We start from the raw sequence: 26,811 nt of genomic DNA, 5'->3' as shown, positions 1-26,811 counted from the left end.
AGCAACTTGGGGTTTTTGTGGTGTCTTGCCCAAGAACACCTCGGCACATGGAGTCACGTGGGCCGGGAATCGAACCGCCAACCCTACGATTAGACAACCACCCGCTCTACCACCTGATCCACAGCTGCCCCATGTAGAAATGGTCAGAGCTGCTGTTATGGAAAATTAATCAATAACTTCTGACCAATCAGAATTCGACAGCAATTTTGATTGAAAAATTAACTCATGATTAAAACTTGTGATGTCTCAGTGGATTTTATAGATGACCAATCAGCAGCTCTGCTTCAAACGCATATACACTCAGTACAAGTGCACACTATAGATTCTCTCTCTCATATGCACTCACTCGCTGGTCTTTTTCCATTTTAAATTTTTCTTTATTGCTCCCACGCTGTTTGTTCATTTTCTCCTTTTCCATGTTCTCTCTTCCTCCACCCTTCATTTCTTTATTTATTTCATCTATCCACCTGTCTAGTTTTGCTTTTCTGGTATTCTCTTCCTCTCCTTATACCTTTTTAATATTCTCCATCTATCTTTCTTCAACTTCCTCACTTTCTTGAATTATTTCCCCTTTCTCTCTCTCTCTCTCTCTTTTTCCTGTGTTTCTGTCTGCTTTCCTGTTGCTCTTTGTGCTTTTCTGGTATTCCCTTCCTTTCTTTAATTATGTACCTGTATTTTCTATCTCTTTCTGCCTGTTCCTGATTGTTTGCTGTTCTGATATTTGCCCCCCCACTAATTCCTGTCTTTTATTATCTTTCTCTCCCTTTCTTTAATTATTTCTCTTCCTTCTGACCCCCCCTCCCCTTTTTTTGCTTTTCTGGTATTCTCTTTTTCTTCTTTTCTCCACTATTTCCTGTTTTACTTTCTTTTCTCTTTCCCTCACTTTCTTTAATTGTTTCTTTCGATCGGTCTGTTTCTCTTTCTCCCTTTTTCAAGAAATGCATCTGTCTGTTTTTAAGGCCTTCAGCTCGTGGAGGAACGGGTCGACATCACAAGTACCAAAAAAGTAGGTTTTATGAGTTTTACAATAATAAATGATTCAATATCAGAGAGATTTAACCTGCAAAATATATATTTTGAAAAAAAGGATGCGAAGTGCAGAAAGTATTTACCTGAGTGTGTGTGTGTGTATATATATAACATACGGTAAAGAAGTAAGCATTGCTAAAATCATCTGAAAATATCTTTAATTAACAACCAAATAAAAATAAAAACAAAGGCTCGCAAGGAAAATCCATCCATTAAAAGCAGCATTAAGAAACGAGTTACTTTAACGGAGTCAGTTCCTCGCAGGCCTGTCGCATGACTCCTTTATAAACGTCGAAATGGTGATTCAGCTCTTTCTGGCAGTGAATTTTGTACTTGGTGCCCAAAGCGCCGTCTGGAGATGCCGTTCCGTAGAAAACACTGCTGATCCTGGAGTGGACCAGAGCCATGGCGCACATCACACACGGCTCTCTGGTGACGTACAGCTCGTACCCGGTGCAGATGTAGGGCTGGACGTTTTCCTCTGACCCTGAGGTTTCGCTGTGACCCGCGTAGAGCTGTGGGTCCGAGGCGGTGTATCTGCACGCTGGGTGTTTCTCGTATGTATACACACCTCCTCCTTGTGCCCAGGCCACCAGATCGATACACACCATCACAGCATGGTGAAGAGGATGATCTTGGGTCAGGTCGTGACCTACAGCGATGATCTGTCCTGATTTTGGGTCGACGATCACGGCGCCCACCGCGTCCATTCCTTCCTCGCGTCCGGATCTCGCAGCCTCCACGGCAGTTGTCATGTATTCCTGGATTTTGGCTTTCTGCCTGGACGTGAAGAGCTGTCCCTTCAAACCCAGCGTGACTCGTTTGTCCTCGTGGAAGGACGTCGGCCAGTGACGGCTCGCTTGCTCGAACTGCGGCCTGGTTAAAGGAGCTCGGGCTGGGATTCGGACCGGGAAGGGTTCTCCCAAACCTTCGAAGTTAAAGTCTTTTGAGCTTAGGAGATCAGTCAGGGATGCTGGACGCTGAGGTTGTGTCACGAAGGTGGTGGGGACGGAGACATCGCTGACAAGACACACAATCACTTCTAACGGATGAGGACTGCTCTTGTCCTTGCAAGCTCTCACTCTTTTAATATGATGGAGATCTGCTAAAGGGTGGACCACAGACAGGTCTTTGACCAGACGCGACGTCTGGCGTTTATCAGTGATCGGGGCAGCATAAGCGTCCAGTAATTTAACATCATCAGACATTTCATCTGACAAGACAGGAAGGACATGCCAAGAGTCTGGATCATACTCCATGCCTTTTCTCTTTTTAGTCTCTGGCTCCATTTTAAACATTTACTTTATACATTACAGCTCAGCAAGTCCAAATTATTTCCACTTTTTACACACTCACACCAAATATTCTCGAAAATTCTGCTCTCTCGTGTATATTATTTTTGCTTGGAGGCTAAACACAAACCTTGAGTCGTGACTGGAAATTGTAAAATAGTTATAATAAATAAAATAAGTTTGAACGCGGAGGATAAATAAAAATCTAATAAAATGAAATAAAATAAAACTCGCACGTTTGAGGGGGGAAATAATCCAGCGTTTGGTTGCAGATGTCCGTCAGTGTTTTACAAATCCCTAGAAACAAAGTTCAGCGTTCAAGGTTCCAGTATTTTCTACCGAATCTGAAGACGTGTTTTTATTTTTTAAATAAAATTAAAAAAAAAAAAAAAAAAAACACACACAAGCGAAGGAATACTTTCTTAATATGCGTACCATTTTAAATTATAACAAAATTTTAAACCCCTATGTTAATTACACAACATCTACTTTATTAAGCGGAACTACACACAGTGTTTCCTGTTGCACATCGGAGCTATTTTTTTGTGTCCGGCATTTTAATCCTACTCGCATTCCGACAGAGCCCGCCTTCTTTGTCATGATTGGCTAGCGTGCTGAAAAACTATCCAATCCACTGTTTGAGTCTGAGCTAGCAGCTAATCACAGAGGAGGACGCGGTGAATACGCATGAATACGAGTGGGAAAAGCTTAAAGTTGGCGTGAATCGTCTGCAACGAGTTTATAACGTCATTTTTTGTGTTTGTAGTCAAATATCCGTTCTTGTAAGACAAGACGATGATTAGTAGAATTATTTTTGATGACTATGCTTAAAATGTTGCAGTAGATTAGGTGTAATAGGTGACCTGATTCAGCCTGCAGTATGTTTGCACGAGGATCAGTGCCATGCGTGTTTATGGGATATAAAACATGCAGGAGAGCTTCTCAGATCAGACCCAGACTGGTGTTGGGCATCGAGACGAGCTGTGATGAGACTGGAGCTGCTGTCCTGGATGAGACTGGGACAATCCTCGGAGAATCCTTACACTCACAGAAAGAAGTGCACTTGAAGTAAAGCATTCCTTTAACTCCTTTCACACAGACTGCAGAGCGTCCACACTCACAGAGTCCATTTAAGGCTGTTTTTAGGAAGAGATCAAATATAAATCACCTCCAAATAACTTGAGAGCCCTACTGTAATTTAATTACATTTCTGTAGCTGTAAAAAAAAAAAAAAAGGATTCCACTACAAATACCATTACAAACCATCAGAAAAGCATTGCCATTATTAGTCCTTAATGGTATCCACTAGATATAATCTGCCATCAACAGATGGTAACAAGTCACCATTAGAGCCCCACAGGGATCATTACAGTTTCCATTAAAACCAGTATGAATCCCATTATAACCAGTAAATCGTGATCTCGAGGCGGTGTCTCGTGTGATCTGTTAAAGCTTGGTTGTTGCTGATGGAGCTTGTGCGTGTTGATGTTTTACGCGGTTTCTCCCACAGAGCAGGAGGGATCATCCCGCCCGTCGCCCAGCGCCTCCATGAAGAGAACATTAACAGAGTGGTGCAGGAGGCGTTGGACAGGAGCGGCATTACACCGCGTGAACTCAGCGCCGTGGCCACGACGGTCAAACCGGGTCTTGCGTTGAGCCTCGGTGTCGGCTTACGCTTCAGCCTGAGCTTCGTAAGACGACACGAAAAGCCTTTCATCCCCATTCATCATATGGAGGCCCATGCTCTGACCGTGAGGATGCTCCGGCACGTGGACTTCCCGTTTCTGGTGCTGCTCGTGTCAGGAGGTCACTCTCTCCTGGCGCTGGCGAGAGGCATCGACGATTTTTTACTGTTAGGGCAGACGCTAGACGAGGCTCCAGGAGACACTCTGGATAAGGTATTGGAAACACAGCTGCACTCGAGCTGGAGAATTGTGCGCTTTGTTAATGTATCGTCAACAGGTTGCGTTTCGATCCGACAGGTGGCGAGACGTCTGTCTCTCATTAATCACCCGAAGTGTCGCGGTCTCGGCGGCGGACAAGCGATCGAGCATTTAGCGAAAGAAGGAGACCGCCTGCGGTTCCAGTTTAAATCACCCATGGGGCAGCACTACGACTGCAACTTCTCCTTCGCTGGCATTCGCAACCAAGTGACCATGGCTATCAACAAAAAAGAAAAGCAGGAAGGTGATTATTTATCACTTTATTGTTATTATTGTTATTATTATTATTATTGGATCCAAGTGCAGGGTGAGTTTACACGAATGTGGTACCGATGCTGCGTGTCATGGTAGGAATTGAGCCGGGGCAGTTATTATCCTGTGTGCAGGACATCGCTGCAGCGGCGCAGCACACCATCGCCTCGCACATCACCAAACGCACACACAGGGCCATTTTATTCTGCAAAGCCCGTGACCTTTTACCACAAAACAACCCGACTCTGGTAAGTCCTTCATGCGGCAGGGTTCCGCAGTGATGCTTAGCTTTTTAAATCAACTCCAGATTGGTTTAATCGCATCGGGAATTTCAGAGAATTTGGCACAGCCTTCCTTTAGTTAATCTCTCTCTCTCTCTCTCTCTCTCTTTCTCTCTCTCCCTTTGCAGGTTGTATCAGGAGGAGTAGCAAGCAACGATTACATACGAGAGACACTGAGGATCGTCACTGATGCCACGGGGTTGCAGTTACTCTGTCCTCCGGCTAAATTCTGCACAGATAACGGCGTGATGATCGCATGGTACGGACGGGACGTCCTCCGACACGGTGCCTCGATCCTGACGTCCCGTTAAAGGGGCCATTTGTAACATTCAGGGCGCTCTTTCTCTTCTTCCGTGCGCTGTAAAAATGTCTGATACTGCGCCTCGGTTGCAGTAGCGGCCGTCGGGGAAGTAAAATTACGCGTTCGGTGAAAGCCTGTGACTGGGAATTCCCGATCTCCGACTAGGAAATAAACAAAGACAATCAGAATTCCTACTCGGAAAGTCGGGACCGTCTCCTCAGCCCCGAGTTCAGTACGTGGCGTCGTCATTACGTCATAATCAAAGGCGAATGATAGAGTTTTAAAATTAAAAACGGACGTTCAACAACGTTAAGTGTAACTATAAACGGTTAATAATATTAATAATAATGAACACTTCAGGATTTGCTGTTGTAGTAAAAATATTTTACTTTGTTTGTCTTTTTATTTCTTTCTTAACGCCTGGAAACACTTAAAAAAGGACAAACCGCACCTTTTAAACAGCTATTTCTGTCCTCAGGAACGGTGTGGAGAGACTGAAGCAGGGAAAAGGGGTTGTGTCCCACACTCAGGACGTCACCTACGAGCCAAAGTGAGTTTCCGTAATTGATGTAGACGCACGATGCTCATCGTTATTATCGTTTTTTATTCACTCATCTGTTTGGTGATGGTGTGTGTGATGGGTTTTCTCTCAGAGCTCCGTTGGGCAGAGATATATCTACGGAGGTTAGAGATGCTACGATCAAGCTTCCTGTGTTAAAACTGAAGATGAAAAGCTAGAATTGCATTTAATAGTGTGATTGTCATTTAGATCAAATAAAATGTGTGTGTATATATATATATATATATGTGCAGAAATATCTGTGTGTGTGTGTATTGTTTTTGTAACGAGTGTAGCTAGGGTGGAATCGCTGATCCGAGAGCAGTCACGTGTCATTATTGAGGCTTAGTGTTTAGACACGGATCAGTACCGCAGGAGGACTTGTCTGCGCGTCGGACCCCGGGATCGGCCGTCCTGCTCCTGCGGGGACGCCGCTCCGGGGCCGAGCGGGTTCTGTCGGAGCCACGTGGTGCGTCTGGAAGGAGACATGAGAGGACAGGCGTTAAACAGCTCAGGGATATCTCACGAAGTCCTGATATCTCTGAAGCTCCTTTCAGACATGAGACATGACGGAGTTCAGTTTGAACACCAGGTCGAGTCAAAGTTCAGTCTGAATAATGACGAACCACTCTTCCAGTGCAAATAAAACGGAAAGGAAATGGATTAAATAGAAGACGAGTCACGAACCTTTATTAGAGAGCTGACCGAAAGGTGGACTCCATTTTGTCTGGAAACTGTATAGAAAATTTTTTTTTAGATTAGCCGGTTAATGGCGTGAATGTTCCACTTAAGATGCTTAGCTACATTTTAAGCAGGTAAACAAAATAACAAAGGTAATGAAATACAGTACTGACCCCTTAAATAGTGTGATATACACGCTTTTAAACCATTTTAAACCATGTTATACAGTAACACTGTAAACTACACCATTATACCACAGCGCTGCTGAGTTCTTCAGTCTGATTGGTCAGAAAGCGATCCGTTTTCAAACAGCAACAGATCGGATCGTATTCGCGGTCGTTCTAGCTATAGAACAACAGCTATAGAAACTTGAATGAATCTTTTTAAAAAAAAAAAAAAAAGATATATAGTTATCGATATGGTGAAGCTGAAATGTTTATTTCACGTTTACGGAAGGAGTCTCCAGTGTCAGGAACAGTAACGGCGAGATTTCCAGCGTTGTCAGACAGAGGAGTTGATGATTTCGCGGATTCTCAGTGAGCAGTCCGTACGGGATTTCGCAGGTATTTTTTTTGTGATCGTCGCGACTCTTGACGTTGCTGCGGCTTTTTTCAAAATTCGCAATGCAACTTGCGGAGTTTTTTGTGGTGTGTGTGTTTTTTGTTTGTTTGTTTTTTTGCGGAAAACCACCCGGATTCTCAAAATCGCAATTGTGCAGAATTTTGTTTTGCACGCTCTTTCGCAGCGATGACTTTTTTGCTGTAGTCGTGTTCGACGCACATGAATCGAAGTGGGCTTCGGCCGAATGCGCGATGACGACGCGTCTCGACTGTTTCGAGTCTCGGGGAGCGACTGTTTATAGCTGCGATAACGTAAACGAGAACAGAACTTGTCTTGAGGACGTTGCACAACATTATGAATGATGCTATAAATGAGTAATGACGTCGTTCCTTAGTAAATACCAAAATTGTCCTCACCGCCAAACTGCTGTGGTATAAGGGGAATAAAACACTCCCGGACGTGCTGTGGAACCCAAAGTGACTCCACTTTGGGTTCATCGCACCACCCCAGACGTGATTATTTTCCTCCGACAGCACACCCTCAAGAGTTTCATTCCTTACTTATTAACTACAGTAAACGAATTAGGAATGAATTACAGCTAGGTAACAGTTGGGTTCAGACTTCTGTCATTAATAAAGGAGTTCAAATAATAACATTACAATTAAGAATCCAGTTAATCGGCGAATTTGTTCCACACCTAGACCTCTAATGAGAACGAACCCCTCTGAGTGAACGACGGTAGCGATACCTGATTGACGGAAGGCCCACTTTTCTCTGTCTTTTGAACTCGGACGTGAACTTGCTGCATATTTTGGCATCCTGGGCTAAATGGTCCTTCAGCGCTGTGTATGTCTGTGGATTTTTCCTGCATTCCACCAGCAGGAGGCGATGTGCAAAGCAGTTGAAGCTCAGGTAACCGAGGGCACTGGCGCAGGCCGTGCGTACCTGCGTGAAGATGTTGTGCCATCTCGATGAAGTTGATGGATACAAACAAGCAAGGTGGTTTAACTGGATCGATTCGATCAGGTGTACTGTACCTCCTCGTCCTCAGAGTAGAGGTGCGCGGAGAGGTGCTCTATCGCTCCCATAGTCACTACGCCGTCTGAGATGCCTGCTCTGGTCTGGGCCAGGCTGGCCAGGAACTGAGCTGGAGTCACACAAAGCAATGGGAATGAATAAAATGTTCTGTAATATTTAACATGATGACGTTATAAGCTCTGCTCCGTGTTTCTAACTCACCTGTAAGGACCAAAGTAGTGTTTTTCTTTGACTGCAGTAATTTTACCAGAATTGTGACTCCTCTCGCAGTCAGTGTCACTTGGTCCGAGCCAGTAATCACTTTAGCTAGCGCGATCATCTGAAGTAAATAGTAATATTTCACGTGTTATCGTTCAGACCGATCGCATAGCAAGAGTCCTGAATACGTACGAAATCTCTGTAGCTAAAATCGTTTCATTGAGAAATTGTTTACGGATGTCCTGCCACCTGAAATGCAGCCTTGGCCCTTTCGGATTCGTCGTCAGCACCTAAAAATGTCTCGAACGCATGCGCTGGAACTCCTCCCTTTTTCTTAATAGCTGCCTGCTGCTTCGGGTTATCGTACGCAAACAGCGCCAGGGCGTGGCCCGCCTCCAGACGGACGCTCTGATAAAATGACACGACGTTTCATAAAATCAGTTCTGACGGAAATCTGAGCATATAAACGGCGAATAAATAACACTACGGGTGAAATGTAGCTGTGATAAAGACGCCAGTTACTCTGTCTTGGGCTTGTAGCAGCTCCAGAATGACGTCGTAGGAGAAGTCTTCTTGCTCCCAGAAGGTCGTCTGAAGCTCCTGGTTGCCCATCAAGATGCACGCCAGAGTCTGAGAGACCTGGACCTGTCGAGGGGTCAAAAAAACTCCATGAGGTACTCGAATGTACGCGTTTTAGCGTAAATCAAGAACTTGATTGTAGGCCATACAGTATATTCTATAGTAATAACGTACGCATAGGTTTGTATGGCACATAAACCCAGATCAAAAAACATGTCATTGTTGATATGGGGAAGTCTGTAATGTCTGTTATTTTACATTTATGTAAGACGGAGTCTCCAGTGGCAGAGTTTTGAAACATTCCCTCATGTTCAGTAGCTGGTTTGCTGTTTCTCGGTAACGCGAAAAGCTGCGTATTTTACTTTTATTATGGGGGGGAGGGGGGCTGGTGAGGGGACGGCTGTTTAGAGCCGCTATAGCGTAAGTAATAACAGGAACGAAGTTGTAACTGTAAATGTATGAAGCAAAGACGTGTGAAACATTTTTAATGTGGCCGAAGAGGAATAAAACACTTCAGGTTGTGCTTTTAATCCATCTCCCTGCTGGGAGAAAAAACAACAACAACAACAACAACAACAACAACAACAGAAGAAACCCTGATAGAATTTGTAATGGTTTTAATGGTTATAATGGGAATTGTATAGGTTTTGACGGAATAAGAGATTGTAACCTGTGGGTCTCTACTGTTAACTTGTTGCCTTGTTGCCTGGCATGTTATGTCTAGTGGATACCGTTAATGGTTTTAATGGTTAGCTGATGGCATTTGTAGTGGAAACCATTAGAATTTGGTTTTTATTGGGGGTTTTTTTACTCTGCTTCATCCTGTTGTTAAGTATTTTCCCCATAACAATGTTGTTGTTTTACTCCTTACATCCACACACACACACACACATGCTTTTTATGTACCTTAACCTCGAGACCTTTGTTGCTTTGCAGAAGCGCTAACAATGTCGGAATGGCTTTTTCCTCGTAAATCACATTCTGGCTGTTTCTGTTATGCGTGTGTGCCACTCCTGTAATCAGATCAAAAGCTCTGTGATATATATATACAGTGACAGTATATACTTAAACGAATTATTTCTGATGTAATATTAAAAGACTATTCAAACATTACCGATACACAAGGTCCCGAGTGCAGTGACAACACTGAGCAGAGTTCTCTCAGTAGTACGGGAGAAACGCAGCAGTCGCACTAATGGTGGCACGACGTTTTCCCTACACAGTCCGTTCTGATGGGCGCGGCAGTCTCGGCTAAGTGCCGTCACCGCCTGGCATCCTGCAAATCATATAACCAGACAGGTAGGCCAAAAAAAAAAAAAAAAGGTCCAAGTGACCTGTTCCACATGCTGCATTTTATAGATCTAATGTGAGAACAACTCTGGCTGAAAAGGGTCTAGAGGGAGTTCGGGGAACCGCTGCTAGACGGGAGCTTTTAAACAGACCTGTCGCTCTCCAGCGCCAGACACGAGGAAGTGTTCAAATCTGGTAGCAGAATAACTCCCTGTGACCGTGTCATGTAAGTCATGGACGCTGATGGCAAAAACAAGAGGCGAGAAGCGACGCACGAGGAGCGGAAGGTTTTCCTGAGTGCACGTCCGTCTGCTTTATGAGTCTAGCAGACGAGTAGCATCTCGAGACAGGAAACGTGTTGCTCGCTTTCCCGCCGGACGCGACCCTTCTCACAGTAGCAGGAAGAACGCTCGGCCCAAATGGCTGTCGATCAGCGTTCAGCACGGCTTATCATGGCCAGGACCTGTCATCGCCGTGTCATCGAGTACTGTTTTTACTGTGCTTGGCACGCGGTTTTGTTACCCTCGTGAGATCGTACGAGATGACAACTTCGCTGGGAAGGCTTTATTTTAAATTTACAATGCTGTGGATTTTGGAACAGGACACGCTGTAACGAGCTGAGCTCCGTCCCCGTCCCCGTCCCTGCGGCCTTACCCACGTATTGCATTTTATCCGACGTGGACAGGAGCAGATCCAGGACGAAACGGTAACCGATGAGCTCGGCTATGTGCTTCTGCTGCTTCCGTGTGTGTCCCGCTAAGGCCCAGAGAGCCGTCGCGCCCTGTTCCCTCACCTCCCGATCGAAAACCTGTGGCACCAGAACAGAAACATATCCTCACTCTTTAACCGTGTCGCCAAAACAAGGTTGTTGTTTTTTGTTTTTTTTTCCGATTCATTTTCAACCAAAAGTAATAATACAGTATCCACATAGTTCCGTTTAATCAGATTAAGTATTTTTCTTTCCAGTAGGTTTATTAGAATTTCACAGCATGATCCCAGACTCTATCGTTCCAGTTATGTAGAAATCCATCATAAATGAAATGAAGGGTATTAGAATCTATAATAGAATCAATCCGAGAGCAATTTGATTAAAAGCTGAGCCGTAATCGTGTCACCTTTAAGAGGCGCAGAAGAAGTCTGGCGGCGGATTTGTTCAGAAACTGTTCCTGTACGACAGGGTTTTGGTGAGCTATGGCTTCCAGGACTTTGGCAGCTTTCACTTGGCTGGAGATCTTTCTGGAGCTCAGGACCTGCACCACAGGGGGCACGGCACACGCACCACAAATCAGGTCCTGGTTCTCCGTGTGGCCATGGGCCAGTTCAGCCAGAGCCAGACACGCCTCTCCCTGAAGGACCTCTGTTTCACACACACACACACACGTTCAAATACAAGTTGTGTATTATGTGTAACAATGCTTCCCCAGCAAACAATAACTTCTTATTAACCATAATAAGTAACAAAGCGAAAATCAATCATGAGTTGATAATAATTTGATAAGTTATATAAATATATTGTGAAAAGTAATGTGTATCATTACTGAGTGTTGCTATAGCAACTTTTTTTTCTGATGCGAGTACTGTACAGTACCAGAGTTCACAGTGAGTAAATCGACCAGTTGTGGGATGGCTCCACAAAGTGCCGCCATGGTCTGGTTTCGGGGACAAGCGACACACAGCGCCCGGATACACCTCACGGCGTTCACTAGCACGTCCTGGAGGTCAGAGGTCAGCAGCTGTACCGTGGGGGCAACCCCACCCTCATAGAACACACACACACATAGAAAACTTCTTTAAATCACCCTGCTGTTGATGATTTTCTTATAACAACATGACACAGATGATTAATATTATAAGAGTCAGTGTGATAAGAATTATGGGTTATATTTATAGCTGATTTAAGACCACAATAACAAGTATTTCTGCTCTGAAGAGATTTGACAACAATCTTACTCATCTAGAAATATCTATGAGCTGTTTTGTTTCATTTCATATTCCTTACTATGTCGTTAGTATGGTGCTTATTATTATTATTATTATTATTATTATTATTATTATTATGTTATTTAATAATTAAAATGATCCCATAAGTACCGTATATCTCAGACGGTTATGCTGTCAATCCGTACCCATGTAGACTCACTCACCAGCTCAGCGATATGAGTCTGATACGATCCGCTGTGACCAGCCAGGTCTGTCAGTATAACGGTGCAGCGCGAGCGAAGCTCTGGATGACGGCTGCTGAGGTGTCTGATGAGAACTTGGACCACACCGAAGCGCACCAGCTCCTCGCACACCGGAACGTTCTTCGTCATGTGACACAACACGGCCGCAGCCATGCGTTGGAACAACGGCCTCCCGCTGAGCAAAATCTCCACCAGGACTGAGATCCCGCCTGTCACAGCGCATACACATTGAGCATTAATGTACGTTGGGTCACTGTACCAAGAGTACGTCGCTGCCGAATTCTCGATTCTGATTGGTCAGGAGGTTTTCTATAACAGCAGCTCTGACTGTAGTGCGCAGTGTTTGTTACTTTTTAATGCGTTCGTTATAATACGTTATCGTTTCCATAGTGACTTCTCATTTGCGGGGACTTGGTATGTTTTCCAACGTCTTAAGGATTGTGATTTTTGACGTATTCATTTTTTTTTTTTTTTTAAAGAGAAGATGGTGAGACTGTTTACTGGGAAATTTACGGTAATGATAACCGGAAAATGAGTATGAAGTGTTGGGAAATTGCTTACGGTATAAGAGGAATAAAACACTTCAGGATGTTCAGTTATAGGTATTTTATTCCTTCCTTATACAAGTTTTGAGTTCTAGTTTTTGACAGTTTTTAGACTGAAAAACATCGCATTATTCCTTTATCGATGTCTCTAAAACTGTCCACTGCTGGGAACAAACGTCACTGACCTGCATCCATGATGTCCTCCCAGAAGGGGTCAGCGTTCACACAGAGAGCCTCCATGCACCTGACGGCCATCTCTAACCTCTTGTTCTCCTCACTCCGTAACATCTCTGCAGCCACACACACACACAAAAATGTCATGTTAATGTCATATTTCAAGCACTGTTGAAATATGCTCAGCTCCGCCCCTAGTCCTTAAACCCACAGACATACGTATTGTATTTTTTACAGATGGGGTCCAAGAAGAAGGCTGGTTAGTGTTTACTATTGTGTCTGTGTGTGTGTGCATGTCATCTTGCAACCAGCAGAGGGGTTTAAAAGTTACTGACTGCCACTTTAAATCTACATTAACAATATAAATAGTAATGTGCAAAAACCCAAGAGAAAAAATAGTAAATAATGATAAATACTTAACGAATAAAACATACAAATAATCGGCGGAAGGTAAGACGGTACGGTCATGTGACTAATAGGTGTACTGCGACATACCAACGAGAATCCTCCACACAGGGAGGCCGTCCAGATTCAGCTGAACGAGATGCCTGAGGATGTTGGTGTGGAAGTAAAGAGCCGCCAGCTGGACCACGTTATTGCCCTCGCTGTCCGCCGTTCTCCAATTTGCCCCGTTCGACAGCAGGTAGTCCAGAGCCTCCAGAGATCCTGACATGGCCGAGAGTAAGAGGGGCGTGCTGCAGTACCTGTGACACACCAGTGTGGTTGTTATTCCTCCTGAACACTTAACACAGATGTAAATGGAGATAATAAATCTTACAACTTACTCTGCAGATGTGGATACATCCAGCAACGTGGGATCTTTCCTGCACAGGGCCTGGACGCACGAGACCTGGCCGTAAAAGGCTGAGAAGTGCACAGCCAGCCAGCCTCTCCGGTCCGTGAGCGTGCAGTCGGCTTGCAGAGCGATCAGGCAGCTGAGGGCCTCGAGAGAGCCGCACTGAGCTGCCAGGTGTAGCGGCGTGAGTCCTGACAGAAAGGTAGATAACGAAATGAAATCGTTTCAAAGACAGACAGGTTTGAATTGCATTTCCTTTTCGTAAGACTTATTGAAACAGCTGAAAAATTCATCGTTAAAAGTGCTGCTGAGTATTTTTTGAAGATCTACAAGTGTGTGTGAGCGGACGTACCGGAGCAGACGAACCTCCCGACACATGGCTGGTTGAGGTTGACGCCGGCAGCTGCCAGCTGGTAGATGATATGCGGCTGATTACACATGGCGGCGTGGTGGAGTAAAGAGTAGCCTCGCTCGTCTAGCGCCCCCAGGTGGCCCGGTGCGTTTTTACAGCTCAGCGTGTGAAATACGGCGGAGAGGCCACGCTCTGCAGCTGCACGCAATCCGTACGGAACGCTCTGTGGGCAAGTCGAACATCGAATTAAGCTTCCTTTGCTTTGGCAACTCCTTAGTAAGGGGCTTAATAAGGGGCTGTGTTCAGAGACGAGGTACTCGTACATAGTGAAGAATTGATACCAAACTAGCATAGCAGATGAGCGCTCAGTAATTTGAAACCTCAAAATTGCGGACTAAAATATAGCTTGATATAGCCTTACATCCTACACGCACATTATCGTATCATGAGCTACGTCAAGTTTTAGATTAGTTAATAAAAAAATAAAATGCGCAATAATTGTGTGCTGGATCGAGCGCGAATTTATAGACTTTTGAATAGAAATCGACCGATAATCGGTTTTAGTGATTTTCCCTGATATTTAAGCGTTCTCCCATAATCGGATATCGGGTTTGTAATATCGAAGCCACCGATAAATGGTGCCATCTTGTGGGCGTTTTGAGAATTGTGCGCAAAAGAATTGAAGCGTTTATTTTAAATAAATAAATAAATACATACATAAAAGACACTTTAGAAACAGTGCACTTTATTTTAGATATTCTGCACTATTTCAGACTCAAGAAAATCTGGCCCACCTGGCGTGACCTACACTCGAGTCATTTTAATAATCTGGATTCCAAACCCAGAAAATTCACCTGTGTGCACTGATATCCTGGACTCTGAATATGTAAATATTGGCATGGGACTTTTGGGATATGGGATATGGGCATGGGATATTTTTCCAGCTCTGAATACAGCCCATGGATATACAGTTTATGATTTATTCATTATTTCATGTTACCTTGCACTGTATGGCCTTGGCATAACCAAACGTTTTCTTAAACTGCTCATGAAGCTGAAAGTCAGTTAATGGCAGCTTTTGTTCCCGCATCTTTTTGATGGACTTGTTCATGGTTTCCCACCACTGCACGGTGTTGGGTTGGGGATAGAAGGATGCCAGTGCAATAGAGATCACACTATAGCTACAGAATGAGGAAATAATTACAGCACACAGTGACACATCATACAGGTGTGTGTATATATATATATATATATATATATATATATATATATATATACATATATATATATATATATATATACACACACACACACACACACACACACACACACACACACACACATATATATATATATATATATATATATATATATATATATATATATATATATATATATACACATACATACATATATATATATATATATATATATATATATATATATATACACACACACACACACACACACACACACACACACACACACACACACACACTGAGCTTTTCCTACCGTTTCCCACCAATCTCACTGAGGGGGATAGGAAACTGCTCCAAGTAGGACGCGTCTTGCCGAAGGGGGTCATTTACATAGCCCATTGCATGATTCTGTAGAGTCGTGAAGGCATCCTGGACAAGTAAACATCAATTCTGTTCATTTTGGACTTTAAGATAAAGTGCATATTAGCTGGTTTTTTTTTCCAAAACCTAGCATTAATTGGTTGCTTTATTATTATTATTATTATTATTATTATTATTATTATTATTATTATTATGTGTACATTTTTTGGTATTTTTTTTATCATGGTTCTGCAAAGAGAACCGGAGCATTTGTACAGAATAACGTAGCAGCGTATTGCCCATGTATAATGGTTATATTTGTGTTATATTATTGCATGTATATTGCTTAGAGTGCGTTTCAGCGATTTGTTGGTCTGTTTTTGGACTCCTCCTGACCTTCATCTCTTCGGTGATGTGCTCCAGCTCAGGAGTCCCGACATCAACCTCAATCCCACCGTGAAGATGGAAATACTCGTTGGGCTTGTACGGAAAGTGCTTACAGGAAAACGTAGGTCCGAGGAGAAGAGGCGGTAACTCTCGCTCGGTTTTCAGCATGTCATCTGTCAAAAAACAAAACAAAAACACAAGCTGTACCAGCTGTAGCACCTCTTATAGCACAGGAAGTGAAGATTAGTCTTAGTTTACTGCTTCCTGCTCATAGAATGAACCCTAAAATACCACTATTTCCAAATTCGCAGAAAACACTATTTCATTGTATATTGTTTTGATGAACTTTTGTTAAGTTTGGGAAGTAAAATAGCTGCATTGTACAAATTGCATAGAAAATGCAGGGAATAAAAACATGACTGGATAAAGCACACATCTTGAAGTGCTTTATTCCTCTTATGCCACATGTATTAAAGTATGGCATACTTTTTATCCATTTACAGTTACATTTAATGTTGGGGAACATCCATGAAACGTTAGCTCGTGTTCTTACTGCTGTTCCTTCACCAGCTTCTCTTTTTTTCTCTCTCTTGAAGTACAAGAAAACGCTGCACATGCCAGGAAGTGAGTGTGCTTCCTTATAAGACGATACAAGGAGACCATGTGTACAGACCTGAGATAGGCAGGAGCATTTGAGACAGGTCTGGAATCATCATCTTCTTCCTCAGCCCGATGAGGAAAGGCACGAGGAAGCTGATGAGCTTCAGGTAGGCCAGGTCCCGGGCCAGCTCCATTTTGCGTGCCAGGTGTTTCTTCACCAGCCTGACGTGGCGAGAGAGCCTCTGCTGCAGCCGCTGGTACGTGCCCAGCTCCAGAACGTCCTCCGTCAGCCGCACCACGTTGGACAGGCTGTGTGTGCCCTCGAAGGTGAACAGGTTCTCGTGCTGACGGACCGAGGTCAGATACGAGGTGATCTTCAGCAGGACGTTCTCTACGTACTGAGAGAACAGCTTCTGCTCCTCTGCACTGCTGGGCTGGTAGATTGGATCAGGGTTCTGTTTGTCTTCGTCATACATGCCCAGGTAACATGGGTCATCAGAAATGTCCACTAGACCTACGGAAAAGAGCGAACGGGGAAGAGAAAGAGGTGGGGCTGTCAAGTTTTAGAATCAACTATAATACAGACAGACAGACAGGCAGGCAGGATGATAGATAGATAGATAGATAGATAGATAGATAGATAGATAGATAGATAGATAGATAGACAGGAATACAGACAGACAGACAGACAGATAGGCAAGCAGACAGACAGACAGACAAATAGATGCACAGGCAGACAGACAGACAAACATCAATGTGGACCTGCTGTAAGAAACTCAGCGAGTCTGTCTTTCTCAGCCTGAGGAGCTCCTTTGGGATCTACACCCATGTTGGACCTCCACAGTTCCAGGAAGCAGAGGCGTTTTTCTTTAGGGATGTACGCTCCGTGCCACAGGGCCTTCATGGTGTAATCGATGTTTATGAGGATCTGCCCCACTTTGGTGTCGCAGTAGGCCGGGGTCAGGCGGCACGCAGAGCTCTGATCAGGGTTGGGCTCCAGGCTGATGGACGGCACTTGGTTGAAGCAGTATATTCCCACTGTGAGCTCTCGGATTATCTGATGGACCACCCTGTAATCCATAGACACCCTGGAGTCACAGGGGGCCAGGATGATGGCGTTGGGGTGAAACACAGCTTGGATTTGTCTGATCATTCCAGGTGGAGGGTCTACAGACTGGAGGAAATCTTCTCCACCCAATAACCAGCTGCAGGAGGTGAGACTGAGCAGCTCCTGAACTTCTCTCCAATCGTATTTCTCAAAGAAGGCTTGTGCTGAGGAAAAGTTTAAGGACTCCATGCTCATGAGTGATTTCTCTTTAAAGTCTCAGATTATGATGATATTTTCGTCTTTTAAGTTCTCAATAAACGCTTCCAAAATACATCATATTTCAAGCATAAACACGTTGTTTAATTAACGCAGTAACACAGCTAGCGTGATTAGCGAACTGTATATATTATTTTTGACAAAGCCTGTCGGCATAGCAACAGGAGACGCCTGAGCCAGCGCGTTGTAGGGAAATCGACCACAAGGTGGCGCCCTTGCTCGTTTTTGAGCACAAAAACAGTTGCGTTTGGATCCCGTCGTGACGGTAGCGGAAGTGGAACTCGAACTTAGAAAACGTTCGACGGTGTTGTGATTGGAAGAGCTTATGGTTTATTTATAGAGTGTTTAGATTGTTGATGTTATAAGAAAGAGTCGATGATGAAAGCTGTTATTTTGGCTGCAGGTTATGGGACGAGGCTGCAGAGGGACATTGAGAAGGACCAGACTGGACACTTTCAGCATTTACAGGGTGTTGCTAAACCGCTACTTCCGGTCGGAGCATGCGCTCTCATCTCCCATTGGCTGAGAGCTCTCACTCTGTCTGCTTGTGTGGATCAAGTGTTTGTGGTGGTGAGTGTTCTCTAAGGTTTCCTTTCTCAACCAAGAAGCAGAAACCCCACTCTGAAACACATAAAACGTGTTTATATCGGAATATTTCTTACTTTCTTGGTGATTCTGGTTCTAATTTCTGGGTTGGAGCTGTATTTCCATTCAATTCCATTCAGGTTTATTTGTACAGCACTTTTAATGGTGAACATGGTCTCAGAGGAACTCTACAGAAATATATAAATTCTGGTTATAGATTTTAAATGTATGAATTTATCCCTAACGAGCAAGCCAGAGACGACGGTGGTGAGGAAAAATTCCCTGTGGAAGAAACCTTGAGAGGAACCAGAATCAGAAGGGAACCCGTCCTCATCTGGGTGACACCGGATAGTGCGATTATAAATCAATAAATAAATGCCTTCTATAAATGTGCTCATACTACATGGTCAAATTGTGTAACTGGGAAAATTCATTACAGTTTTCACGTTTTGTTGAACTTCTCCACTATTCACTGATGGAAACCTGAGTGTGAAAACTGTTCGTGGCAATCGCAATCTCAAAGCCATCTTCATGGTTTTTAAGTGCTTCAATCCTCAATAATCTCATGAGTGTCACAGAGGCTGTCATCCTAAATAGCGAGTGGTTTCCGAACGATGAGAACTCCAACCAGACGTAAGGTATCAGGATGGATCAGGCAGGTCCAGAGAGCAGAAGGAGTCAGGAGGGACCACTGATATCAGGAGTAGCATGTGTAGCTCGACAGAAAAGGAGAGAGATTATCAGGTATGCTAATGGTCATGTATTATAGCAATTCCTGTGCGAAATCAGCAACCGTGTCCCTCTCTGATGTCGCAGGAGGATATTGTTTTTGCCAGTTATGATGGAGTTTAATACGAGAAACATTTCAGACATACGTGATGGCTGACACTCAGGTTTCACTGTGCAGCTCCTAAAAACAAAAGAGCAAGAGATTTTCTTCTCACTCACTGTTTCCCCAATTTTATGTCCGTGCAAAAGCCGGACTCGGAATTGTCCCCAGAATACAGTGCAGCTGTAGGACGCAGAGACTGGGCTCAACTAGTTAGAGATCTACAAGATCTGATGAGGAGGCGAGAGTGCCGGACAGACAGTTTAGTGACAGCCAGATCAGATCAGATATTGCGTAATGTTTTAACATGGTAACCCTTTAGACCGTGACATTACCAGGGGTTAATTGTTTGGTCATATTTACGACACTACTTTAAGTTCCTGTACGATTAAAAGACATGGTTTATTATTTTTTTTCATTATTATTATTATTATTATATGCATAAGAAGCAGTCTACACTTTAATCATTGTGGACTATGATACTATGACCGATATATTGTTAATATTATTATTATTATTAAACCTTCTTTTAACATTGACTCTTCTTCTCCACAGACCAATGCTCTTTACCATGAGGCATTCCAGCTCTGGGCTCAAGAGTTCCCCGGTGTTCAAGTTCTTAACGATGGGACGAGAAATAACGAGGTACGGTCCAATCAAATCCAGGACTCCAAAACTATAGACTCCTGATCCAATGTGAAAAATCAGAGTCTAGACAGATTATTGGCCATCAAACTCTCAGCGTATTAATAGAACATTTCCATGTTTCATGATGGCACGTTATGGCCACTTTCCGAATTTATTTTTTGAATTTTTTGCGTGTTTGTGCAGGAGCGACTTGGGGCAGTTGCATGCCTTCAGCTGGCAGTGAATCACTTTGCAGTGCACGATGACGTCATTGTGATCGGAGGGTACGTTTTCCTGTACTTCCCCTACAAATTCTCCTGAACGTTCCTAAGATTTAAAAAAAAAATTTTTTTTAGATTTTTTATTTATAAAGGGTGGGGGAATCGCTACAGAGGATGAAGTGTTTAATGAAAGCAGTGAATTCCAGCAGTGATTTGTTGATGCAGTTTTTAAAAAAAAAAAAAAAAAAAAAAAAAAAAGAGAGAGAAATAATATATTTAAAAAAAAATGAAATGTTCATTGATACGCATGGGGGAAAAAACCCAAATGCTTAAAACTTAAAAACGATATACGTTGGGATTTTAGTGTTTCGGCAGTGTAAACACGCCTTTGTAGTCTGTTATCATTTTTAAAAAAAAACAAACAAACAAAAAAAAACATCCTGACTGCCACGATATGATTCCAGATCGAATTATTGCTGATTCGAGTGCTGTGTTTTTCTCCAGCGACACGCTGTTTAAAGAGGACTTCAGTCTCAGAACGTTCACAGAGCGCTTCGCTGAGTTGCAGAAGAAAAGCCAAGACGGCAACTTGGTTCTCTCGTACCAGTGCGAGGACGAGGGTGAGCATGATTTACCTCATGCTTAATCAGATCAGAGGAGCTTGAAGCCCAGTTGTAACCGTGCATGTAGACGTTATGTTTTGATATCTGGCTCTACTTCTTCATCACGAATTTAAATCGTTTCCGGTTGAGTGAACGGTTTTGGGGTTTATTTTAAAATTGCTCTTTCTTCTTTACGTAAAGCCATTCTTTTCACATTATGGACTTTCCGTGTTGTGTTTTCGGGGCACCGTGGACTGAATTCTTCGTGCAATTGAAAATCTCATTGGCCTAACTGCAAGCCCGTGCTATTGTGAACAGTACGATACTGGTACGAATGATCCGTCTTTTGCCGTTTGTTCTGGTCTGTTGGAGTTGGATCATCGTTCTTGTATCGTTTGTATGCTGGAAATCCTCAATCTGGCGTATCTCGTCTGCAGCTTGTGCAAAACGCAGTAACAGCAACCAAAAAGACGGATCGTAGTGTATTTCCCCAATTCCGGTATCTCTTCGCTGGCTTCCCGTCAAGTTTAGAATTGCTTTCATTGACCACCTTCGCCTTTACTCTCCTCCTAGAGCGTTGAGATCACTCAATCAACTTCTTCTATCCGTCCCCCGCTGTCGTACTAAGACGTAGGCTGATCGAGCCTTTTCCGCGGTCGATCCCCTTTTCACGTGGAGGTCCGCTCCATCTTTAGCTCCATTTTGACACCTTCTCCTCATGTTATTCAGTGTGATGAATTTTCATGTTTTGTACAGCACTTTGGTTCAACTGCGGTCACCTTTAAATGTGCTTTATAAATAAATTTGACTTGGCTACGTGACACGCTCGCATTTGCAGAAACGTCAAAGTACGGCATCCTGGAGGTGGATTCAGACTTTCGAGTGCAGCGTATGAAGGAGAAGCCTCTCCCGACCGAGACACACTCACGCAGCGCCGTACGTACACACCACACCACGTGTGATATCGGTCACGTCTCTACAGCTCTGAGAAAACACACCGAGGGCTTTTATTCTGCCGTGTTTTCTTTCAGTGTCCCTGTTTTTACTCGTTTTCAAGAACAACGCTCCCTCTGCTGGACGTCTTCCTGAAGGAGAAGGAGGTACTGGAGTTTTCTCAGTTCAGATGTAGAAACGTTAACGCTGCCGATTTATTCATTAAACATCTGATCACTGAAGAGGAAATGCACGCCACACTGCTTTTTTTTTGTTTTTGTTGTTAATATAAAAAAGGTTTGAGTTGTTTAAAGCTGTAAATTGAGATGTTTCTCACTGCAGGAAGAACAGGAGTTGGATCAGAACTGATTCCTAATGTTTTAATGGTCTTACAGAAAACATCACCGTAAATAAATAAATACACTGTCCTAATTGCACGCTTCAACCCTCTTCGTTATAGACCAGGCCACTTGAGGAGAGAGATGCACCGGGGAACTTCCTGTCATGGCTTCTCTCAAGGTGATTCACGTCAATTATGAATCATTTTATTTGACTTAAAACGCTGTATATGTTTTGTATAACGTCATGTCTTGCATGTTTTCTTGTTTTGTTTTGTTTCAGGAGGCCGGTGTATGTCCATGAGATATCCGGACGGTTCGATGTTGGAAACCTCGCCTCTTATACAGATTGCGACAGATACTTCAGAGAACAGCTTCAAAATCCAGAGCTTTATTTAATATAGTACTGAAACACAGATTCTTCAGTTGCACACAGGACTCATGCTCTAATTTGCGATCAGTCTCGTGCATTTTTCCGACGCCTTTTCGTGGCTGTTCTCCAGCTTGGCTATCCGAGAACCGAACTGCATGGCTCTCTTGGGCAGTACGGCAGAAGGTCCGAGTCCGAGCTCTACGGCCGCCAGCCTCAGGAGGAGCTTTTCTCCGAGTCCCCGGGGCCGAGACAGATCTGCTTTCTCCCAAACCGGCAGCGTGTTCAGGAAGCTCACCACGTCCTCGTCCAAGTACGGAAATCTGAGCACAGGAATGAGTTTGTGAACACCTTTACCATGATTTCTGTTATTTAAAGTCACTTTGAACTAAAAAAAAACAATAATAAACAATAACTATGAATTCTGATTATAGCGTTTCTGTGTCTCATTTGTTACTAAATGGCAAACCTGTTAAGACGTTCTTTTGAAGCCCCTCCGCGACGATGTGGTTAAGGACGTTACACGTCCGTTCAAAGTTCTCGGGTAGATCGGAGTTGAAAACTTACCGGGCCTCTTTACCGTGATCCGCGATGATCCGATCGTCTCGTCCGAGATTCCTGGAGGATATTCTGCCCAGCTCCATATCCAGCTCCTTGACCAGTCCCTGTAGACCTGAGGTTTTAAACCGCACTCGGTGTCTGGAGTAACCGGCTAGCTGCTCGTCTGCCCCGATGCCCGTCAGAACAACCTGCCAATGGACAACAGGTCAAATCATCCGCAGAACTAAATAAAGTGCCCCGTTCTTCGTTCGCCGATTACGGGGTTACCCGGATCGGACCGTTAGCGATTTGACGTGATCCCGCACGTTACGTTCTTCTACGAGGTTGTTCGAGTTGAAAACGTTTCGCCTTACGTAGTGCCAGTCACAAATCGCTGTCATGAAGCACCGATAAAGAAACAAAATATACCCACTTCAACATGTTTGATTAGTCGTCCCTGCAGGATTTCGCGAATCGAGGAAACGCCGCGATATTCGGAGAAGCTTGCAAGTTTTCTAAATTTTTCCGCAGGTTTGGTCCAAGACACGTTGTGACATCATGACGACGTGCGTTTGGTCGGCCAAAGCCCTCTTCGATTCGCGCGTGTCGAACATGAGTCTCGAGACTAAAAGGTCTCGTTTACCGACAAACATCACTGCGAAAGAGCGTGCAGAACAATTTCGTGCGACTGTGGTTTCGCCAATTCGAGTAGTTTTCCACAAAAAAAAAAAACATAAGTCACAAAAAAAATCAGCAAAATCCTGTACGGACCGATTTATAAACTAATCATACAAAGGTTTTGTAACGTTAGTTGCTGATCCGGACCCTCGTAGCTGAGCCGTCGCGAATGTTAGTAGAATACTCCTGTAGAACCAACAAATTAATAATGCCTATGTTATTTACTTCCCATTCCGTATTACACTCCCACATATTTCATAAATCTGGTGTACATGGTGTACATCATCTCATCTTATATTTGTTAAGTGACCTACAAAGAACGTGCCCAACACTAACGCTGGTGGAAAGTTTCCTACCTTTGCCGTCGAGCTGTGCCGCCTCTCTCGCGTTCCCTCCGATACGAATCCGGTTCCTCTGGCTGCAAACCACACGGCGCATCCGATACTGTCGTCCAGAACGGTGTCTAATGGATGCACCAGGTGGCAGATGTTCTTCCCTCGCATTTCCCGAAGCTCCTCTTGAGTAACGTTGATCTCGACAAAGTTCCATTTCCGCGAAGGACTGAGCGCTGTAAGTTCCCGTAAACCGTCCCGACCGGTTATTCTGTCCGGAACGTCGAACTTCGGTTGAATCGCGTGCTCTTTTTGATCGTGGCGTCCTTTCTTCCCTGACCCCTGCTTCGTCTTCGATTCCTGGAGTTTAAAAGCCACGTTGAGGAGGTCGATGGGTCGGTCCGGAGGTACGTAGCGATCGGCAAGAACAGCCAGGATCATGGAATCGATTCCTCCGGAAAAAAGTATGGCGACCTGCGCTTGATCGGGGTTCGACGTGTGGGGAAGGTGCTGCACCCTCCTGCGTACAGCCTCGCCGAGGACGTCTACAAGACGGCGAGCCATTTCTCGCTTCCCAGTGCTTTTTAGAAGCTCCCTAAGATCATCCAGTGATGTTCGACCGGAATTACAAGAGTTTGGCTCCGCGTCCATCACGTTCATGTTCATCGGCGGAACCGGGGACGACAGGACCAGTCCAGAATCGTTTATGACGAAGGAGACGGAACTGGGAAGACCTTCCCAGGTGAAGTGAGAATCAAGATGACCCCATGAATAAACCTCAACTTTCAGACTTCCCCGCTGTGACCAGCTCTTCAAGTCCAGTCTGTAAACACCAACCGCTGGTACTTCTAAACAGTTTGAGGTACCGAGATCGGGCGAGCGACGAGACACAGACGTCAGCGTGAAGGAACTCTCATCCGACCCCCAGCTCCAAAGCAAGCTTCTTCTCCCAAAGAAATCCCTCCCAAACCAGATGCAATGTTCCTCTTTCTGGTAATAGATAATTGCCCACGGACCCTTCACCTGACTCAGGACGGACGACACGTCCGACGGACTTCTGCATGATGACAACTGATCGAGAATAACTTTGGTATCGTTTTCCTCAGGTTCCACCGTCAACCCGCCGAACACCTCCCCGTTCCAGAGGAGGAGGTTCCCGTCGTCGTCTTGCAGAGGCTGTGGAGTCAGACTTCCTCTCATGTGGAGGACGTGAGCAGAGAAAAGACAACTGTAGTCTGGATCCGAGGAACTTTTCGTGACGTCCTGGCTGCGATCGGGTCCCCGATGACGCAGCCTTTCGTAGACATGATCGTGAAGCACACACTGAGACGAGGTCAAACTCACCACACAGCAGATCCCACACATTTCACACACACACACACACACACACTCACACACACCCAGACTCTACATGTCCTGGTATTCTTTCTTCATTTTGTCCAGATCCTCTGTACAGAAAGAAAAATTTTATTCAGCTAAGCTCAACAAACGGCGTGATATGAGAACAGGATGAGGGGGAAGTCTCACTCTTGCAGGTGCTCAGCATCTCTCCTTTATCGGCGAGGAAGAAGATGTTGCTATTCGGCTGCTGGACGAACACTTTCTGTCGGAGAGAAAGGAGAAAATAAACTTTAACACTTAAAGTCTAAGACCACATAATGAGAACTTATTTTTGGGAGACAGGAGCGTACGCTATCACGACCAGACTCCCTGCCCAGGAATAAACCCTTACTCAACCCTATTCGCTAATTACTTCACTTAGAGTGTAATTAGTTGCCCTAACAGGCTGAAAACACCCATAATGCACCCTGGTGTTTGTAGGTATCATGATATATGACACTATTTCAGACACACAGTCCATGACGGATCATATTCACGATTAGTTAATCGCCCTTTGTACTTTTTCCCCTCTATTTTGAGTGGAAACTCGTATAACTTTAATTTAATTTGCCTGTAATTTAGAAAATGTAATCTACATCGTGTGCCAGATTTACATAAATCCCTGACTTCAATTTCAATCTGAGATAAGAGCAATGGGGTTAAAGTAAATCTTAGATTGCTGTCGACCTAAAAAACAAAACAAAACAACAACAACAACAACAACAAAAAAAGGATGAAGTTTCAGTGTAGATGTAACTTCTAAACCGGGTTTAACATGTGGTGTAAATTTATACACTTTGCATAAACTTTATTTTAATCCAGATTAAATCTTAATCCCTGAGGAGAGTGTGGGGAAGAATAAAAAAAAAATCAACCCTTACCCTGTTTTTCTTCAGATTTGACAGCTCATCAATCACAACCTTCTGTTCCTTGATCTATAAAAATCACGGAAGTGTAAACATGTGTTAATAGTCTAACTAATAAACAGGAAATTTAGCAATGTTTTTCATCATTTATATTCCACTAACCTGCTTATTTAGCTCTTCTTTGGTAGCGCGCTCTTCGTGAACAAGATTAGTAGACATTTTTTTATGTAAATAGAAGAAATGAAATGCTTAGGAAAGCATCGCCGAAAATGTACAAGCGGAAGTCTTAACAACCGGCGTTAGTATCGTGTTTTTTAAAACCCCTAACCGTATTCCGGCAAATCCCTCCTCCTGCTCTACGATTGGCCAAGCACGAAGCCGCTGATTGGATATTGAACATGTTACCCGTGTTCTGATTGGTACGTTTCCGTTTTCTATATTTGTCCAGTAGAGTGGCACAGGGATGACGTCATTTTGTACCGGAACCCGGAAGTTAGCATCAGACTAGTTCCTTCGACAAAAACCCAGTAAGATTTTGGATTATCGCAAGTTTACAGATACTAACACGTTTTGTCCATCAAGATAA

General features: G+C 44.0%; 5 protein-coding genes across 6 annotated transcripts; 2 read left to right on the top strand and 3 right to left on the bottom strand.

The window, feature by feature from the left end:
* Positions 1-1,167: 1,167 nt before the first annotated feature.
* adat3 (adenosine deaminase tRNA specific 3) lies at positions 1,168-2,599 on the bottom strand. Its single transcript, NM_001200459.1, is given in 1 exon segment — positions 1,168-2,599. A coding segment is annotated over 1 exon segment (1,062 nt). The 5' UTR covers positions 2,328-2,599; the 3' UTR covers positions 1,168-1,265.
* A 395-nt stretch (positions 2,600-2,994) lies between these two features.
* On the top strand, positions 2,995-5,871 carry osgepl1 (O-sialoglycoprotein endopeptidase-like 1). Its single transcript, XM_017470366.3, has 7 exons — positions 2,995-3,389; positions 3,832-4,219; positions 4,304-4,508; positions 4,616-4,764; positions 4,926-5,056; positions 5,577-5,648; positions 5,752-5,871. The coding sequence occupies exons 1-7, from the start codon at positions 3,202-3,204 to the stop codon at positions 5,834-5,836; spliced, it is 1,218 nt and encodes a 405-aa protein (XP_017325855.1). The 5' UTR covers positions 2,995-3,201; the 3' UTR covers positions 5,837-5,871.
* ankar (ankyrin and armadillo repeat containing) lies at positions 5,086-18,159 on the bottom strand. The gene is made up of 23 exons (XM_047156287.2): positions 17,363-18,159; positions 16,674-17,114; positions 16,010-16,173; positions 15,567-15,682; positions 15,055-15,235; positions 14,055-14,277; positions 13,692-13,893; positions 13,402-13,610; positions 12,918-13,022; positions 12,149-12,396; positions 11,593-11,761; positions 11,120-11,361; positions 10,659-10,812; positions 9,829-9,990; positions 9,621-9,727; positions 8,658-8,780; positions 8,385-8,543; positions 8,139-8,256; positions 7,937-8,046; positions 7,648-7,844; positions 6,345-6,391; positions 5,550-6,132; positions 5,086-5,259 (listed from the first exon to the last, which is right to left on the bottom strand). The coding sequence occupies exons 1-22, from the start codon at positions 17,901-17,903 to the stop codon at positions 5,993-5,995; spliced, it is 4,158 nt and encodes a 1,385-aa protein (XP_047012243.1). The 5' UTR covers positions 17,904-18,159; the 3' UTR covers positions 5,086-5,259; positions 5,550-5,992.
* Positions 18,160-18,193: 34 nt separating this feature from the next.
* Positions 18,194-22,857, top strand: zgc:136439 (uncharacterized protein LOC678627 homolog). Of its 2 annotated transcripts, none has more exons than XM_017470367.3 (8): positions 18,194-18,494; positions 19,894-19,983; positions 20,170-20,249; positions 20,691-20,806; positions 21,627-21,724; positions 21,820-21,888; positions 22,182-22,240; positions 22,343-22,857. In XM_017470367.3, exons 1-8 carry the CDS (start codon positions 18,300-18,302, stop codon positions 22,461-22,463), a joined length of 828 nt encoding a protein of 275 aa, XP_017325856.1. In that variant the 5' UTR covers positions 18,194-18,299; the 3' UTR covers positions 22,464-22,857. The 2 variants fall into 2 exon arrangements, with proteins under 2 accessions (XP_017325856.1, XP_017325857.1); XM_017470368.3 differs by lacking the exon at positions 18,194-18,494 and adding an exon at positions 19,093-19,253.
* asnsd1 (asparagine synthetase domain containing 1) lies at positions 22,429-26,546 on the bottom strand. The gene is made up of 6 exons (XM_017470365.3): positions 26,388-26,546; positions 26,241-26,294; positions 25,507-25,582; positions 24,004-25,427; positions 22,997-23,178; positions 22,429-22,752 (listed from the first exon to the last, which is right to left on the bottom strand). Exons 4-6 carry the CDS (start codon positions 25,342-25,344, stop codon positions 22,506-22,508), a joined length of 1,770 nt encoding a protein of 589 aa, XP_017325854.1. The 5' UTR covers positions 25,345-25,427; positions 25,507-25,582; positions 26,241-26,294; positions 26,388-26,546; the 3' UTR covers positions 22,429-22,505.
* Between the last annotated feature and the right edge of the window lie 265 nt (positions 26,547-26,811).

This window comes from Ictalurus punctatus, chromosome 6 (genome assembly GCF_001660625.3).
Source record: "Ictalurus punctatus breed USDA103 chromosome 6, Coco_2.0, whole genome shotgun sequence".
NCBI lineage: Eukaryota > Metazoa > Chordata > Actinopteri > Siluriformes > Ictaluridae > Ictalurus > Ictalurus punctatus.
Note: the sequence above shows the minus strand (reverse complement) of the source record. Positions and strands in the feature narration are given on the sequence as shown.